This window comes from Perognathus longimembris, chromosome 1, assembly GCF_023159225.1.
Source record: "Perognathus longimembris pacificus isolate PPM17 chromosome 1, ASM2315922v1, whole genome shotgun sequence".
In the NCBI taxonomy this organism is placed as follows: domain Eukaryota; kingdom Metazoa; phylum Chordata; class Mammalia; order Rodentia; family Heteromyidae; genus Perognathus; species Perognathus longimembris.
Window position 1 is genome coordinate 108,049,689 of NC_063161.1, and position 17,706 is coordinate 108,067,394.

The window sequence follows — 17,706 nt, forward strand, 5'->3', positions numbered from 1 at the left end:
TGCAAAACATGAAGTTTTCTTTTTCTTGTGTGTTACAGCTATTAAAATATGTAATGTGAAGTTGGACACTGGTGGCTCACGCTAGGATTCCTAGCTGCTCAAGAGGGCTGAGATTGGAGGTTCCAAACTATGCTGGAAAGAAAAGTTTGTGAGACTCTCATATCCAGTTAAGCAATAAAAAAAATAATAATAAAGGAAAAAGCAAAGGGCCTAAGTGGAGGTGTGACTCAGGTGATACAAGGCCAGCCTTGGGCAAAAAGGCTATAGGAGAGCACCCAGGATAGATTCAAGCCCTAGTACTAGCGCACAGACTGACACACCGTTGTTTATTTTTGTGTGTGTGTGTGCGCAGATTCTGGGGCTTAAACTCATGGGCTGGGCGCTGTCCTTGAGCTTTTTTCTCAAGGTTAGCGCGTGGCCACTTAAGCCACAGTTGCACTTCCGGCTTTATTGGCGCTTAATTGGAGATGAGTTTTGGGTACTTTCCAGATTAGCTAGGATTACAGGTGTGAACCATCAGCGCCAGGCTTAGGTGCTTATTCTTTAAATGGAAAATGCTTTTAAACATTTCGCTTTAACTTAGAATATATTACTGGAAGCCATAACCTACATCAGCAAAAGCCTTTGAGCCTCTTAGTTTTTAAGAGCAATAAAGTGGTCCTGAGGCGGAGAGTTCCGGAAGACTGATCTCATGCATTCCTCTTTCGGCGCCAGTAGGTAAATGGAGGCCACTGAGTCTCCGCCTCAACGGCCAAGCGGAGTCTCGCTTTCTACCCGAATCGCTAGCGGTTCCCCAGCCAAGGCGTCCAGACAGGAACCCCGCGGGGGTCACATCTCCCCGCCCGGAGAGTGTGCAGTATATTTATTTCCTTGGACCAGGAATGTCTCTGCTTTGTGAGGATGTGAAGGGTCAAGTTTCATCCGAATATGTCGCTACGATCTCTCTGTTGAGCAGTCTGGGACCCAAGTTCGTCGGTTGCGAATACCGAACACCACCCACCAGTGCCGGGCGCCGAGCAGCCGCCGGCCACTCCCGCTCGCCTCACATCCGGCGCCAACTCCGGAAACCTCCCTTCCGATTCCCAGGACCGCGCACCGGAAGTGAGTCACTCTGCCAGCACCTAAGATGACCTCCCGCCCATCTAGCGCCACGGTCAATGAGGTGAAGTGGGTGGGAACCCGGAAGTTGCCCGGTTCGGCCATGGCAGCCCCTGGGGGCGTGGCTTCCGGCGGCCCGCGCCTACTAGTCGCCCAGGCGGAGTAGGGCGCAGTGGGCGGCTGACAGTCGTTGGTTTCCAGGTCTCGGCAGCTGCCACCGGGCGAGGCGGGCGGCCCCCAGCTCGCATCCCCGTGTCCTGGCCTGTGAGCCTCCAGGGCCGCGCCGGGGCATGGAAGAGGGGAAGATGGACGAGAATGAATGGGGATATCACGGCGAAGGCAACAAGAGCCTGGTGGTGGCTCACGCGCAGGTGAGCGGCTATCGGGCGGTGTGTGTGGTTCGGGGCCTCACCCGACGGGCCGGGTCCATGGGTTCTTTTCTTCCCCCAGCACCTTCGCAGTCTAGGTTGGCCTCACCCCAACACCACCCCTAGATATTTCCCCACTATTCCCTAGTAACCATCCCGCTTCAGCGCTTCATTCCTCTGCTTGCCCCCAACCCCGCGCTCGGTCTCCCGCTCAATGCCCCATTTACCCGTTGGTCCTCTGTCCCTCCTATAACTCCTCTCCCCCCCCCCCCCCAAGTGCTTTCCTACACCCCAGGGTCGGTTCTGATCTCTCCCTTCCACGCCTGTCGGTGCCACGCGAACAGCCTCCTCCCGGGTGTCCTGTCAGGCCGTGGTGGACTAAAAGGACCAGGACCCGGGTTGCACTGGGGGAAGTGCCAGAGATACTGGCGCTCCCACCACGGAGATAGTGCAGCCTCCTGAGACCACGGAACTGCTGTTATCCCTGCTTTTGCTGTTAATAATAACGGGGCACTGCCTACAGGTTCGCCCTCGGAATCTTTTCAAAATATAGGGCTTCCCCTTTTTAATTCAATGGGATAAGACTTTGACTCCCACGGAGGTGAGCCCAGGAAGGGGAAGGAACATGCGGATTTGTGTGCAGCCCCAGATTTCTTTTGAGGTCTTGCAGTCTGATACAATCTTTCAGGAATGTGGTGGGCTGGGGGAGTAGGAGGGAAGGAGTGTCATGGGGGGAGGGGTTAGATTTGGAGTTAGAAGCAAAGGGATTTGGGGTGACTCCCATTTCTACCACTGACTAATGGAGGCTCGTTCAGTGCTTGCATTTTGAAAATGGAGTTAGGATTAGAGTGCACTTGATAGAATTGCCTGAAACATCAGTGGGTAAATTATACTTGGCAAGTGATAACTATCATCCCCTTAAGTTTGTGATGCGTGAGGTGAAAGCCCTGCCCTGTTCCAACATCTCCTCAGGGATGCCGGTTACTACAGGTACTACTACCTTGCCTGAACAGTCATCTTCAGGGCAGCCCAGCTCCTTCCAGGACAGCTGCTCAACACAGCTCCAATCATTGTAGTTGTGTTTCTTTCATTTTTACAGTTTAAAACTTTCCTTCAGCCATCGGGCTGCCCTGGACCCATGTATTACTACTACTACTACTATTAGTACTACTGCCACTTTGCTGGGGCTCAAACCCAGGGCCTCAAGTACTCTAGGTAAGTGCTCTAGTACTGAACTCCACCCCCAACCCTTATCACTGGTTATGTTCATGGCCCTTCTTCTACTTCTTGTGTCAAGTCTGGGAGCACCCCACTTCTCTGCTCAACTTCCCAGATCTAGCCCTTTGCCAAGTCTTACCACATAGGGAGATGCTCATTTTCTCTGTGAGAGCACAGTCACTCTCAGAGTTGGAAAGCCCTTAGAAAGGGCCCCTGTGTACTCTCCCTTCTAAGCAGCATATGATGCACAAGCACACAGCCCTCCTGCAGGAACAAAGGGCCAGTTGGGGACATCTGTACTGCCACTGGAACATGGTGATGTTCTTGCCATGGACAAAGTGGGAATGAGAGAGAAAGAAAGAACACCTTTTGTGGTGTTACAAGGCTTGGGGATGTAGATGCTCCCTGTGAGCTGTAGGAGGGGAATGGGGTGTGCTGGGATGGACAGCAGACCAGCTCACAGAAGTTTTAGCAGGTTCTATTTCCACAGCTCCTTTTCTTAGAGGGAGCCCCAAATGGTTCCATTGTTACTGTTGGGCCAAGTTCTCTCTTAGATAGCTATGTAGTATGTTCATTTCTCAGACATAATCCCTCAAGTTCCTCTACCTATCTGATAGACTCTCTGACATACTTTACAGACTATTGCGCTGCCTCTCATGGCTGTCTGGAGCCCCAGGCTCCCATGAGGGGATGATGTCTGAGGACATAGCACTTATTTTAGCAGCCACATCATAGATCTTGGAACCTGTTGCCTTTCTGTATGCGACTGTAGCTGCCCTTCTTTCCCAAGTGTCAGCACTTGTCTCCTTCACCTCTTCTTGTTGCTTTTGGCTTCTGAGTTTTATCCTGTGAAAGTTTGTTGTTGAATCTCAGGTATCCAGGACACTGAACCCCAGAGGTTGCCTTGGCCTCAGGGTAGAACATTAAAGCTGTCATTTTATTTTTCCTTTATGAAATTAATCATTAAAAAGAGCTTACTTTAGCTGGGTGCCAGTGGCTCACACCTGTTATCCTAGCTTCTCAGGAGACTGAGATCTCAGGATCATAGTTCAAAGCCAGTCCAGGCAAGAAGAGACTCTTATCTCCAATTCACTTTACTCCCCTGCCTGCCCACCCCCCCCCCCCCGCAAAAAAAAAAAAGAGACTGGAAGTGGGGCAGTGGCTCAATTGGTAGAGCACTAGCCTTAAGCAAAAATGCTCAGAGACAGTACCCAGGCCATGAGTTGAAGCCCCCAGGGACCCCCCTCTGTCTCTCTTTTTCTCTTTCTTTCTCTCTGCCCCATCTCATCCCCCCCCCCCCAGCTTGTTTCAGTTATACATAGGGGACTGCATTGATAACATTCCAACACATGTTTATACTATATTCTAATCACTCTCACCTCCTCTATCACTCTCCCTTCTCCTAATTCATCAGATTTCCTTGTTTTGTTTTCATAGATGTAAATATATTTGATCATATTTTCCTTTCTTAAAAACATTAGTGTATATAGATCCTTTTCCAGTTTATAAGTGTGATAATTGGGTTCTCATGCACTTGTGTGACATGTGCCTCCCACTAAACCTTGCTATGACTTGCGCACACTACCCGTCTGACGTGAGAAAAAAAGAAAAAGAAAAAAAATAGTGTATATATACAACTAAACAGAGACCTTCCCTACGACCCAGCCATACCATTCCTGGGCATCTACCCTGAACGTCATGAGCCAGAATATGATAAGGACACATGCACATCCATGTTTGTTGCTGCATTATTCACAATAGACAAGATATGGAAACAGCCTAGGTGCCCCACAATAGATGAGTGGATCCAAAAAATGTGGTGTTTGTACACAATGGAGTTTTACATAGACATTAGATAGAATAAAATAATGTCATTTGCAGGGAAATGAATGGAACTAGAACAAATCATGTTAAGTGAAGTAAACTCAGACAAAATGGTGCATGTTCTTATATGCAGAAATTAGATTTAATATGCACTGAGATTGACAAATTATATGGGATTCTAAATACAGTGAGACCAAAAGAGGATACTCTTAGGAGAGAAACTCAAGGGCGCAATGTCTAATTGCCTCTTCATATTTATATAAAATGATGTGCCTATTGGAATGAACTCCAAGGTATGGAAATGAGACTTATTTTTATTTTTCAGTTTTTAGTTTTTGATGATTCTGTCTTCTTTACCTTATGTATGATGCATTCATGTGTATATCTTTGGGGGTGGGGTGGGGGAATGACAGAACTACAGGGAAAAGGGTGAAAAAGTGCAGCAGTGGAGCACACTGGACATTCATGAAAGTGAACTATAGAACTCGTAGGTGGAGACAGGGAGGGACTGAGAGAGAATGAGGGAACAGAAGACACTGTACAAAAGGAAATGTATTCATTACCTGACTCATATAATTGTAATCTCTCTCTATCACTTCTGTAATAATAATAAATTAATAAAAATTAGTGTATATTAGTTATACAGAGAAAGGAGTTTCATTGTGATATTTCCTTACTTAACGTGTAAATGCTTTTATTAATAGAGGTGACATGAAAGTCTTTACCAATTAGCCTGCCAACAAAAAATATTTACTAAAAGCATGAAGAGAATTGCTCATTTCCCTTTGTTCTAGTTGAGATTCTAAGGAGAGCTCAGATCCTTTCTGTGAATTGTGTGGGTGCCTGGGGTGTTGTTCTGGGCCTTGTGGGTATGAAGCTTCCCAGCTGCCTGAGGTGAACAGGCTTCCTCTGCCACATATCCTGTAAATGTGCTGCCTTGCCACAGGCCCCAAAGCAGCAGGGCCAAGCAAGTCTAGAACTGATGCCTTTGAAACTGAACCAAAATAAACCTTTCTCCTTTTAAGTTGATTTTCTCAGGTGTTTTGTTAAGATAATTGAAAGCTAACATTCCCTCAGGCTTCACATCAGCAGGTGTTCCTTTTCCTTTTAATGTATTGGTTTTTTGTGACTGTTTGCTTTTGTTTAATGTGAATTATTTCATCCTTTATGAGCCTAGAAAGTATAAAAAAGTAGAAGGAAGAAAGTAAAAATCACCCAGCACTTCTTCACATAGAAATTAAGTTCTGTTAAGAATTTGGTGCTCTTCCTTCCAATCTTAACAAATTGTGGCCTTTGTTGGGTAGTTAGAAATCCTGTTTATTTCTGTTTTGATCTCTTCCACCTTAGGGTCCCTCTTGGACTCATCATATCTTTTGGCTAATGAGAGTTGGTATGGGGCTGATTTTTCACCTGCTTTATGCTGTCTGCATGAGTTTGCCAGGCCATTTTCCTGATGAGCTTTTGTCTAGCATTAGCCAATTACCACACCCTCTTAGCTGGCCCAGCCTAGTCATGCCTCCGATAGGGGCAGTTGGTAACTGACTGGTTGGCGCTGGTCATACAGGACAGGTGAACTGAGTGTGTCCTGAGTGCTGATATTAAGACTGACCTTTAAAGCTCACTCTGAAGTTCTGGGAGTGGTGGTTGGGTTTCTGGTGACAGTTTTTGGATGATAAAGGAGTGGATGGAGGGGCTAGGAATTGGTCTAGTGCTAGAGTCCTTGCCTGGCATACATGAAGCCCTGGGTTTGATTCCTCAGTACCATATAAACAGAAAAAGAGCCAGATGTGGTGCTGTGACTCAAGTGATATAGTGCTAGCCTTGAGCAAAAAGAAGCCAGGGACAGTGCTCAGACCCTGAGTACAAGCCCCAAGACTGGCAAAAAAAAAAAAAAAAATGGGTGGAGGAAGCATTTCTTTTGACATGGACCCATTACTACATTCACATTTGCTCAGCTGGTTTCTGCTCTTTAATGGGAAGGGAAAAGAGACTTCCTGTGGGAGGCTGAGCCACTGCACATGGGTGTGGTGGCAGTGGACACACTGGAAGGTGGTCCAAGAGGGGTATACGGAGCTTTGCTGCCCAGGCCTGGCAAGGCCTTTGTGTACACCCTCTGTTGGGAACCAGCTCTCTAGTCAGTACTCTCAACTTCCTAACTGGAAACTCAGCAGTCCCCAGGAGCCTGATAACTAGAAAGCTGGAGACCTTCTCAAGGATTTAGTCCCACTTCTAAGCTCTACTCCATATAACCTTGACCTTTGTTGTGTGCCATGGACCTCAGCTACCAGTCTAGGGTTCATTTTAGGAAGGGTAACTGTCCAGCAATGTACCAGGCACTTGACACTGACTGAAAATGGGACCTCATTCAATAAGTTGGAGAAGCTGGTTCTGGTAGTGGGCATGCTCAGTCCATTCCATGTAGTTCCAGCACTTGGGAGGCTGAGGCAGAAGGATCACTATACTAAAGAGTTTGAGATTAGTATGGAAATATAGAGAAACTCTGTCTCTTAAAAATAACAAAATAGGGCTGGGAATGTGGCTTAGTGGTACAGTGCTTGCCTAGCATGCATGAAGCCCTGAGTTCGAGTCCTCAGCACCACATAAACAGAAAAAGCTAGAAATGCTGTGGCTCAAGAGGAAGAGTGCTAGCCTTGAGCAAAAAGAAGCCAGAAACAATGTTCAGTCCCTGAGTCCCAAGCCCCAGGACTGGCCAAAAATAAATAAATAAAAATAAATTAAGTAAATGAAAGTGTGGCTGGGTTGGGACCAAGAAGTCCCATCCATGATCACTGGGTTTTAGGAGCCCTGGCCCCATTACCAGGGGCAGTTTTTATCTCTGTAGAGCTTTTATTGCTCAGGCATTTTTGTTCTAGAATGTTGTCCTCCCTCCCCCCTGCTTTTTGAGGTAGGATCTCTGTGTAGCCAAGACTGGCCTTAAACTTGTGATCCTCCTGCCTTAATGTAGTGGAAGGCTACTCCCAGCAAGAATGCTATACTTTCTAGGCCTTCTTCAGTGTGACCTCCGCTCAGTCCAGCCTGGTATAAGTGGACCCCAGAGTTCCTGCCTCTCACCTTTGTGCATGTAGCTAGAGTATCTTTCACATATACTTTTCTTACCATATAAAATAGGCATTCTTATTAGTATAATATAAAAACATTAATACATTGAAATAATTAAGTAAACTTAAAATTTGTTATTATTCTTTGACTTGGAGATGCTTTTAAACTTGTCCTGAACATCCTTTCAGACCACTTCATACAGTTGATATACATACTTCATTTAATAATTTTAGTTATTTTTATTTGTATACATTATTTATTTAGGCAAGGTCTAGTTGCTTTGTGTCCCATGATGGCCTCAAACGTAATATGCCTGCCTCAGCCTCACTGGTGCTAGAATTACAGGTGTATACCACCATACTTGGCTAAAAATTGCTTTAAAAATGTAAAATTGAATTGTAAGGATACCTATAGAAAAATGTTCAATTGTTAGTGTTTAATTTCATTTTCACAAAATAATTGGGCCTATGACCAATTCTTTCTGGAACCTTCCTTAGGGATCATACTGTCTTACTGAAGAGAGGCTACCCAGTATCAGTTTTACCTATTTCAACTTTATACATGTAGAACTTACTCAATATGTATGTATATGTGTATGTTTTTTCTTTTAGCAAGGGGCTATTTCTGTGTAACTTACATTATCACTTCCAATTAGTAGTGTGTGATGACTACATGTCTATAACTACTGATCTTCCTTAGTTTCTTGCAGGTAACTGTATAATGTCCCACAGTTTGTAATGTATTTTCCAGTATTTATATTAACCAGTATATATATATTAACCATCCCATTGTTGCTGGACATTTAGTTTGTTTCCACTTTATTACAAGCAGTTATAAGCAGTTGCCTTCATACAGTTGCTAATGTTGTTTGAGCTTCCTTAATTCTCTTTCATAAGATAAATATCTAGGAGTGGGTGGCAAGGTCAAAGGCTATAGTGTTTCCTGGCTGTGCTGTAGCCCAGGCTCTCTCCATGTTGCTCCACCCTGGCCTCCCCTGGGAGAGCTCCTATAATGACTGGCCCCCTGCTGTCCAGCTGTTGACCCTCATGTCTGGCTGGGTGTTAGCCAGTACTAATCAGACTTTTCTTTATTTTCCAACAGCGCTGTGTGGTGCTGCGTTTTCTGAAGTTTCCCCCAAATAGGAAGAAGGTAAGATTGGCAGGATGGCCACACAATCATCATAGTCATTGTTTAAGAAGATTTGGAATTTTTTTCCTGTGTATTCTAGTTGTAGAAATTGAAATGTGACATAAACTTTCAATATAGAAAGTGGTAAGGCTGGGAATGTGGCTTAGTGGTAAGAGTGCTTGCCTAGCATGCATGAAGCCCTGGGTTAGATTCCTCAGTTCCACACAAACAGAAAAAGCTGGAAGTATCACTGTGGCTCAAGTGGTAGAGTGCTAGCCTTGAGCAAAAGAAACATAAGGACAGTGCCCAGGCCCCGAGTTCAAGCCCTAGGACTGGCAAAAAAAGAAAAAGAAAAAGAAAGTAGTAGGTTCCCATTCCTGATATGAGACTTGCCGAGGCCCTGGGTTTCCTGTGTGTCACCACACTGGGTGTCACCATGATGGGCCTGCATGTGCGGAGCAGGCATTGCCTTTGCTCTGCTTGTAGGTCCTGCTCAGAGGGCTCACCTTGTGGTGAGAAACTGGGGACCAGCTCTTGGCTTTGTTTTGCCAAGTTTCTTAGCTTCTGCTGCCTCAGTTTCCCCATCTGTGGGATTGTATCTGTGAAAATAGTGTATGAGATTGATAGAGAATCTGTATTACATTAAATGTCACACTGGGCAAAGCCAGATGGATCATCAGGTTTCTATTGGCTGAGTTATCCAAGTACAGTACCATGCGCTACCATTGACAACTGCTGCCTCTGTGGTGAACATTCCAACCACAGAGTAAAGCAGCGTTTTCCAGGTAGCATTTGCTCCAAGTAGTGTATAGTGGCATGGTGCAGTATAGCTGCCTGATCACAGGACTTGTGGTCATTTTCCTGCTGGCCTGATGGGCTTTTTGTCAGAAACTGACACAGCCATGCAGGGCCACCAAGTGTGTTCTGGACTTTTCTGTCAGGCTGAGTTGTGATGTGATCCTGTTGTGGGAACTGTAGAACATTTGCAGTGCTCTGAGGGGGTGTGTGTGTGGGGTGTGTGTGTGTGTGTGTGTGTGTGTGTGTGTACCATTTGATACAAGCAATGGATTCCCTAAGGAGGCCTGGGTGTGGAGTACCTCTAGGTTTGCCTTGAAAAAGCCCCACAAGCTCAGGCCAACCCTGCTCTGCCAGTCTAGCCTTTGTCACAGTTGGGGAGCCATCGTCTTGGACCCTTCAGGCTTTTCAACTGTGGGATGTCTCATCGTTTGAGACATCCCTTTTCTTGTTTTGTGGTACTGGAGTACTTCTATGTAGGTGCTCTACCACCAAGTTATGCCTTTAGTCGTGTGTGTGTGTGTGTGTGTGTGTGTGTGTGTGTGTGTGTGTGTCTGCGTGTGTGTGTGTCTGCGTGTCTGCTTGCCTGAATCTGTGTGGTGTGTATGTTGATACTGTGGCTTGAACTCAGGGACTTTTAACTTTCTTGCTCATGGTTTATGCTCTACCACTTGAGCTATGCTACCAATTTTGGCATATTACCAGCTAATTGGAGATGGGAATCTCTCAGACTTTCCTACATGGATTGGGTTTCAACTGAAATCCTTGTTCTTAGATTCTCGAGTAGCTAGGATTATAGGTGTGAGCTGCTGGTGCCTGGCTTAGGGTTATTTTAGATAAAGTTTCACTTCCTGCTGAGTGTGCACCTGGACTGTGATCTGCCAACTTCAGGGTTCCTATTGTTGTAGTTGAGTAGAGAGGTACACTATTATGTCTTAACTATGATGCTACTGTGTCTAACTTCCCTTCATGGAGATAGTCTTGTAGACTTTCCTCCCCAGTCTGGCTTTGAGCTGACATCCTGCCATTCTCAGGTCCCCAAGGTAGCTAGGATTATAGAACGCTTGAGCCACTGGCACACTGCCTTACCTGCCTTTTTACCCTTTAAAAATATCTGATTGAGAAGAAAACTTTATCCTATATTAAAAGTAGACATCTAACTGGATATAGCTAGGATTACACACTTGAGCCACTAATACTCTGCCTTTTTATCCTTTAAAAATATCTGATTGGGAAGAAAACACTTTATTCTATATTTAAAACTAGACACCTAACTTTGGATGTAAGAGTTTTCTAGTCTTCTGCTTAGTGTGTGCATTGGATGGTGGTGGGAGAAGGGACACCAGTGGTTCATGCTGAGTGTTTCCTGTGCTTGTCTCATGTAGACCTCCGAAGAGATATTTCAGCACCTGCAAAACATAGTGGACTTTGGCAAAAATGTCATGAAGGAGTTCTTGGGGGAGAACTGTGTTCACTGTGGGGTAAGTGATCTTTATTCAAATCTCAATTCATGGATAAGTCCTGTATCAACCATACCAGTGTCTCAGTTGTCATTGGAATTTTATGCTTAATGGTAACCCTTGAATAGTCAGTCTTCAGGTGTCTTGCTCTCTGTTGTGCCACATAACAGTTGAGTACCATGCGGTTGGAGAGAACTCTCCTCACTGTCTGTCACTCAGCTCTGTCCTAGGCTCCTGTTTGGTGAGACACTCTAGTGTCCAGCCAATCTTGAGCCCAAAGGGACAGCTTTGCCTTCTGCTCCTAGAGTGCCTTCTGTAGGTTAGGGAACAAATTGGACCCTGCCCTAGAAGCTGCTGGCCTTGTGGAGAGGCACCGGGACATGAGCAGCACAGGACAAGTCACTGGATTCAGCTAGTGTAGATCCTAGTTGCCCCATTTAATATTTTTAAATTATTAAGGTGATATCCAGAGGGTGTAAGTCAGATGAGTACATTTCTTTTTGGATAATGTCACCCCTTCCCTCACGATTTTTCCCTCCTGTCCCCACCCACAAGTTGTATAGTTCATTATCAACGTAGTGTCTAGTAAGTATCACTGCTTCATTTGTTCACCCTTTGTCCCTCCATTTCTGTGTCCCCCATACCTTCCAAAGATAGATAAATGAACAAACAAGACAAAAAGAAAAACTCCCAAGAAACAAAAACACCAGAAAGCAAAAGCAAGACAATGCTATTTTCACCACCAACAACAGAAAAAATGAAAATAATAACAACAAAAACCTTGTTTCCATTCCCTGGAATTTATTTGAATAAGTATTATTTTATACGTTCATAGGCACAGAAGCGTTGCATCCTTGGGTTCCTTCCCTAAGAATATCCTTCTTCAGTCTCGCTGTGTGTGAATTCCTGTAGTCCTGTATAATTTATCATGTTCCCTTGTATTTGAGATCTAGTATCTACATATGCGAGGAAACACAGACCGTTTGTCTCTTTGAGCTTGGCTTACCTCACATAATATGATTTGTTCTAGGTCCATCCATTTCCCTGAAAATGACATATTTTTTCTGATGGCTGTGTAAAAGTCCATTGTGAACAAGTGCTACATTTATTTGATCCACTTGTCTATTGTAGGGTTTTTGGGCTGTTTCCATAACTTGGCTAGTGCGAATAATACAGCGGTGAACATGGGTATGCAACTATCTTTCTGGTATCCTGGCTTATGATGTTCTGGGTAGATTCTCAGGAGTGATACAGCTGGGTCATAGGGAAGATCTATGTTTACTTGTTGGAGCAACCTCCAGACTGATGTCCAGAGTGGTTGTACTAGTTTCCATTCTCATCAATAGTGCAATAAGTTCTTTTCCCCCACATCCCTATCCCTTCCAGCACTTATTTGAATTCATCATGTTGGCTAATCTAACTAGGATGAAATGGAATCTCAGAGTTGTTTTGTTTTGTTTTTTTTTTGCCAGTCTGGGGCTTGGACTCAGCCTGAGCACTGTCCCTGCTTCTTTTTGCTCAAGGCTAGCACTCTACTACTTGGGCCACAGTGCCACTTCTGGCCTTTTCTGATTATGTGGTGCTGAGGAATTGAACCCAGGGCTTCATGCATGCAAGGCAAGCACTCTGACGTTAAGCCATGTTCCCAGCCCTCAGAGTTGTTTTGATTTGCATTTCCTTTTATTATCAGGGACATATGTTTCTTTGCCACTCTTACCTCTTGGTCTGAGAAGTCCCTCAGAAGTCCCTGAGAAGCTCCTTTGCCCATTTAGTAGTTGGTTTATTAGCTTTGGGAGGGGTTAATTTCTTGAGCTCTGTGTATATTTTAGATATTAGGTCTTTGCCAGATATATTGCTGGTAAAGATCTCTCAGTCTATTGGCTATCTTTCTAGTTCAGTAACTATGTCCTTTGCTGTACAGAAACATTTTAGTTTGATATAATCCCATTTGTCAAGTCTCTCTCCTATCTGCTGTGCCCCTGGGACTCTTCAAAAAGTTCCTGCCTATGCCTATAAAGTTCTAGTGTTTCTCCTACTCCCTCGCAGTAATTTCAAAGTTTCAGGTCTGACATTTAGGTCCTTGATCCACTTTGAGTTGATATTTGTGCATGGTAATAATTAGGGATCTACTTTTTGTTTTCTGCATGTGGGTGCCCGGTTTTCTCAACACCAGTTACTGAAGAGACTTATCTTTTTTTTTTTTCCACTGTGTACCTTTGACTCCCTTATCAAATATTAGATATCTGTAAGTATATGGTCTTCTGAGTCTTGCATTAATATTTGGGTCTACTTTTGTGCCAATACTAAGCTGTTTTATTATTATGGCTCTGTAGTAGAGCTTGAGATCTGGGATTGTGATACTGCCAGAAATGCTTCCCCCCCCCCCCACACACTTGGTGTTGTTTTGGCTATTCTAGGTCATTTGTTGTTCCATGGGAATTTTTGGATTGTTTTCTCTATCTTTTAAAGAACATAATTGTTTTGTAGATCACTTTTGGCAGTATGGCCATTTTCACAATACTAATGCTACCTACCTATGAATATGGGAAGTCTTTCCATTATGATTGTCCAATTTAATTTTAAAAGTGGGATTTTTCTGGATACCAGTGGCTAATTAATGCCTGTAACCCTAGCAACTCTGTGGAGACAGATCTGCTGATTGTGATTCAAAGCCAGCCCCAGCCCAGTTAACCAGCAAAAAGCCAGAAGTGGAACTGTGGCTCAAGTGGTAGAGTGCTACCAGCCTTGAGCAAAAAAGCTGAGAAACCTGAATTCAAGGCCCTGGATTGGCACCAAAAAGGAAAAAAATAAAGCTGGGATTTGGAAGATAAGCCATGAATACACTTGGTGCTGCTGTTTATGCTGGCCCCCTGCTTGCAGCTTGTCTGATGACAAGACAAGAGGCGCTGTGGCCCACCTATCTGACCTAGATTGCTTTCTGAGCAGAGCTGTCGCCTGCAGCCTCGAAAGTCATGTCAGTTTTGCCTTTTTATCAGCTGCTGCTGCTCGTGTTTATTCTATTCTCCAGGATGTGCTCCTTGAATGTTTTCTTCCTTGTGGAGAGAATATTTTCAGAGGCGCCGTCTGCCCACTGGGCTGGGTGGGAGTGTGTCTAGGTCTTGTGGGTTTCATATTCTTTCTTGAGCAGGATGTGGTGCTTGTTGTTGTTGTTGCCTGTTGTTCCACTGGCTGTGGAAATCTCAGTTGTGATGGTCAGTGAAGTGGGCAGTGGGGACTCATGAGGGAGTGGCAGGATCAGGGATGTCTGGCAATACCTCTGGTACTTTTTGTCCTTAGTGTAAATGAAGCTATAGTGACTGGGGCTCAGCGTATAGGTCACCACCCTTGTGTGCCTCCTTTGTTTTTTTTGTTTTGTTTTGTTTTCCAGTCCTTGGGCTTGAACTCAGGGCCAGAGCACTGTCCCTGGCTTTTTTTTGCTCAAGGCTAGCAGTCTACCACGTGAGCCACTGCACCACTTCTGGCATATATATATATATATATATGTATATGTATATATGTATATATATGTGTATATATGTATATATGTATATATATACATATATACACACACATATATATATATATATATATATATATGCAGTGCTGAGGAATTGAACCCAGGGCTTCATGTATACAAGGCAAGCACTCTACCACTAGGCCATATTCCCAGTCCCTCCTCTGTGTTTTGACAGTTCAGTCAGTAAACTAGAGCTGGCTTTTTCTCAGGTGATCATGTCTTGGCTGGCTGCTCTCACTGTGGGCCTGATTGTGTCTCCCAGCAATCCTAGTGGCTGCATTGGCTGGGCCATGTTGACCCAGCAAGCACAGATGTGTGAGCTAGTTAGGCAATGTGGAGTCCCCAAGGGCCTTTTACCCTGTGTGTCCTGGGACAAGACACACCAGCTCCTGTGAAGAAGCACCCCCTGGTCCTGCCTGTGGAGGGGGTGTGGTCTGAGTCTGATTTCTCCATAGAGTTAGAGAATTTACGAAACTTTTTTTTCCCCTTGGTGCTGGCCCTGGGGCTTGAACTCAGGGCCTGGGCACTGTCCCCATGCTTTTTTGTTCAAAGCTAGCGTTCAACTACTTGAGCCACAGCTTTACTTCCAGCTTCTTTTGGACTTTCCTGCCTAAGTGGACTTCAAACCACAAACCTCAGATCTCAGCCACTTTAGTAGCTAGGATCACAGGTGTGAGCCACCAGCACTCAGCTAGGGAACTCTAAGTATTGGAGGGGTTTGGAATTTTAAAAGCTCCCATCCTGTCGTGTGTGACTGGATCCACTTGAGTTTGCATGTTGTGTGGGATGTCATTAACTCCCCATTTGAACCTCATGTGCTGATAGGCTTGGCAGGACTCACTCAGCTGGAGGTTCTGTAGCTGGTGTCCTTCTGGGAAGCATCTTGTCATCCCTTTGAGATATACCATGTCTCAGCATTCGCTATCTCCTTCTTTGGGTGTCAACTCTGGTCTTTTCCAGCAAGAGCCTTGTATAATGTTGGTTGTCATATGCTCATTTGTAGTCAGGTGGATACCAATGCTATTTAACCTAAAATGGAATGCCACCTGTAACCATTTTTATCTTGAATTGAGACATATCCATCCTCATTGTAAAATCAGTCCTTTGAACTTGTTTAGAGGAAACTCAGGTCTGCTCTTCACTGTAAAGGTGGACTCAGGAGGGCATTGGGCAGATGGTGGCATAGAGGATGGCATTGCTTGTCTAGCCATTTGTACCAGGATATAAGACCACTGCATTTCTTGGGTGGGGATATCAAAGCAGTTCTTTTCATCATCCTATACAGCATTGTGATGGGCACATGTCCCTTTGGATTTTTGGTTTCAGTCACCAAGAACTTTTGTGAGATAGCCCAAGTTTTGAATTTCTAAACTTTTACATATCTTCCTCTTGCCCCTTGTCTCACCTAAGTATAAGTAGTAATATTTAAGTACCTAAGTACTGAGAGTTTAGTGCCTCACGTTTCCTTAGCATATTGAGGTAGACATAGAAGGCATAGTATGGAACTAGAATGGCAGGATAGGGAGCAAGACCAGGCTGGACCAGGGCATGCCAGGCCCAGATAGAGAAGGCTGTTCTGTTCTCCTCATGTCAAGATTCCAGTATTCGTGGCTAGGTCTTCTGTGTCCTTTTGAGACTTTTCCAGAAGTCACAGTTCTGCTACTCTGAAAACACAGAAGGACAGAAGGTGGTAAGCAATGTGGGTTAAATCCTTTTTTGTTGAAAAGACATGCTGGCTGTCAGCTACACAGTCCTCCATGGCTGACTCATCAACACACCTGCCATCTTAGCCGAGATCAATTCTATCAACCACTGAATTGCTGCTCAGGTGAAAGTGGGAGATGCTAAGTTTGTCTGAGGGGCCAGGGAGTCTTCCTTGTGGCCCAAGAACTGCCTTGGGCTCCTGCTCTGTTTCTTATTTATTTATTTATTTATTTATTTATTTATTTATTTATTTATTTATTTATTTATTTATTGGCCAGTCCTGGGCCTTGGACACAGCGCCGCTTCTGGCCGTTTTCTGTATATGTGGTGCTGGGGAATCGAACCTAGGGCCTCCTGTGTCCGAGGCAGGCACTCTTGCCACTAGGCTATATCCCCAGCCCTCCTGCTCTGTTTCTATATTGCCAAGTTCAGCACCTCTGTTGTTTAACCTTCACATGTTTGTCAAAAACTACTCACTGAATTTTTTAAGCTATAATTTTTAAAATTGTGATAAAGTGCAGGTAATATCAAATTCACCATTTTAGCTGTGGTTTGGTGCAGAATTTTGTGTTCATAACTGTAGTCTTGTTGTTGAGTAACCCATGTATTTTGTATTTTTTCTTCACAGGAAGTAGTCCAGCTGCCTTTAGAGTTTGTGAAACAGCTGTGTTTGAAGATACAGTCTGAAAGACCAGGTAAGACTGTTGTAACTTAGAAATATTGTTTGTGATTTAAAAAATGGTGTTCTAAGTTGTTTGAAATGACCATCCATGTTAGGTATGGATGATTTTTTTTTTTTTTGCCAGTCCTGGGGCTTGGACTCAGGGCCTGAGCACTGTCCCTGGCTTCTTTTTGCTCAAGGCTAGCACTATGCCACTTGAGCCACAGAGCCACTTCTAGCCATTTTCTGTATATGTGGTACTGGGGAATTGAACCCAGGGCCTCATATATATGAGGCAAGCACTCTTGCCACTAGGCCACATCCCCAGCCCAGGTATGGATAATTTTTAATGGGTCTGTTGCCAGAAACTTCATTATCCACATATCTGCCTCCCCTCAGCACCATGCCTGCTTTCCTTTCGCTTTTGGCTTTATTGTCTAGAACCAGGTCAAAGCTTTTTTTCCCCCAAGTAATTTTTCAGAAACGTATATGTTGATGGCTGAAATACCTCTTCTAGATGACAACCAGGCATTAAGAGTATGGAATTGGCCACCATTTCTGATTGGGATTGGAAAATGAAAGCAAGCATTGGTGTCTGGGGCAAGGAGGAACAGCAAAAGGGAAGGTGCTGGATAGTGTCTGGGCTCCAATCTTTGTCTCTACATGGTAGACAGAGGCCAGCTGTAGCTTCTTTCCTCAGCTGCTCATGCTCAGTCTCCACAATTCATTTTTTTGCTCATACTGGGGCTTTAACTTAAGGCCTTGTATTCTCGCTTGGCATTTTTGCTCATGGCTGGTGTTCTACCACTTGAGCCATGCCTCTACTTCAGCATTTTGCTTGTTAATTGGAGGTAACTTCCTGACTTTATTGCT

At 44.6% G+C, this 17,706-nt stretch overlaps 1 protein-coding gene and 1 non-coding gene across 2 annotated transcripts in view; both read left to right on the forward strand.

Annotated features, from left to right (window-relative positions):
- The first annotated feature begins 1,249 nt into the window (after positions 1–1,249).
- Positions 1,250–17,706, forward strand: part of Ippk (inositol-pentakisphosphate 2-kinase) — a 47,057-nt gene continuing 30,600 nt past the window's right edge. Inside the window, exons 1-4 of the mRNA XM_048344115.1 lie at positions 1,250–1,469; positions 8,670–8,717; positions 10,877–10,972; positions 16,801–16,867. Of these exons, the coding sequence (XP_048200072.1) occupies positions 1,389–1,469; positions 8,670–8,717; positions 10,877–10,972; positions 16,801–16,867 (292 nt within the window). The 5' untranslated portion in view covers positions 1,250–1,388. The remainder of the gene's footprint in view (positions 1,470–8,669; positions 8,718–10,876; positions 10,973–16,800; positions 16,868–17,706) is intronic.
- On the forward strand, positions 4,175–4,279 carry LOC125341784. Its single transcript, XR_007209081.1, has one exon. It is a non-coding gene; the product is annotated as a small nucleolar RNA U13 (small nucleolar RNA).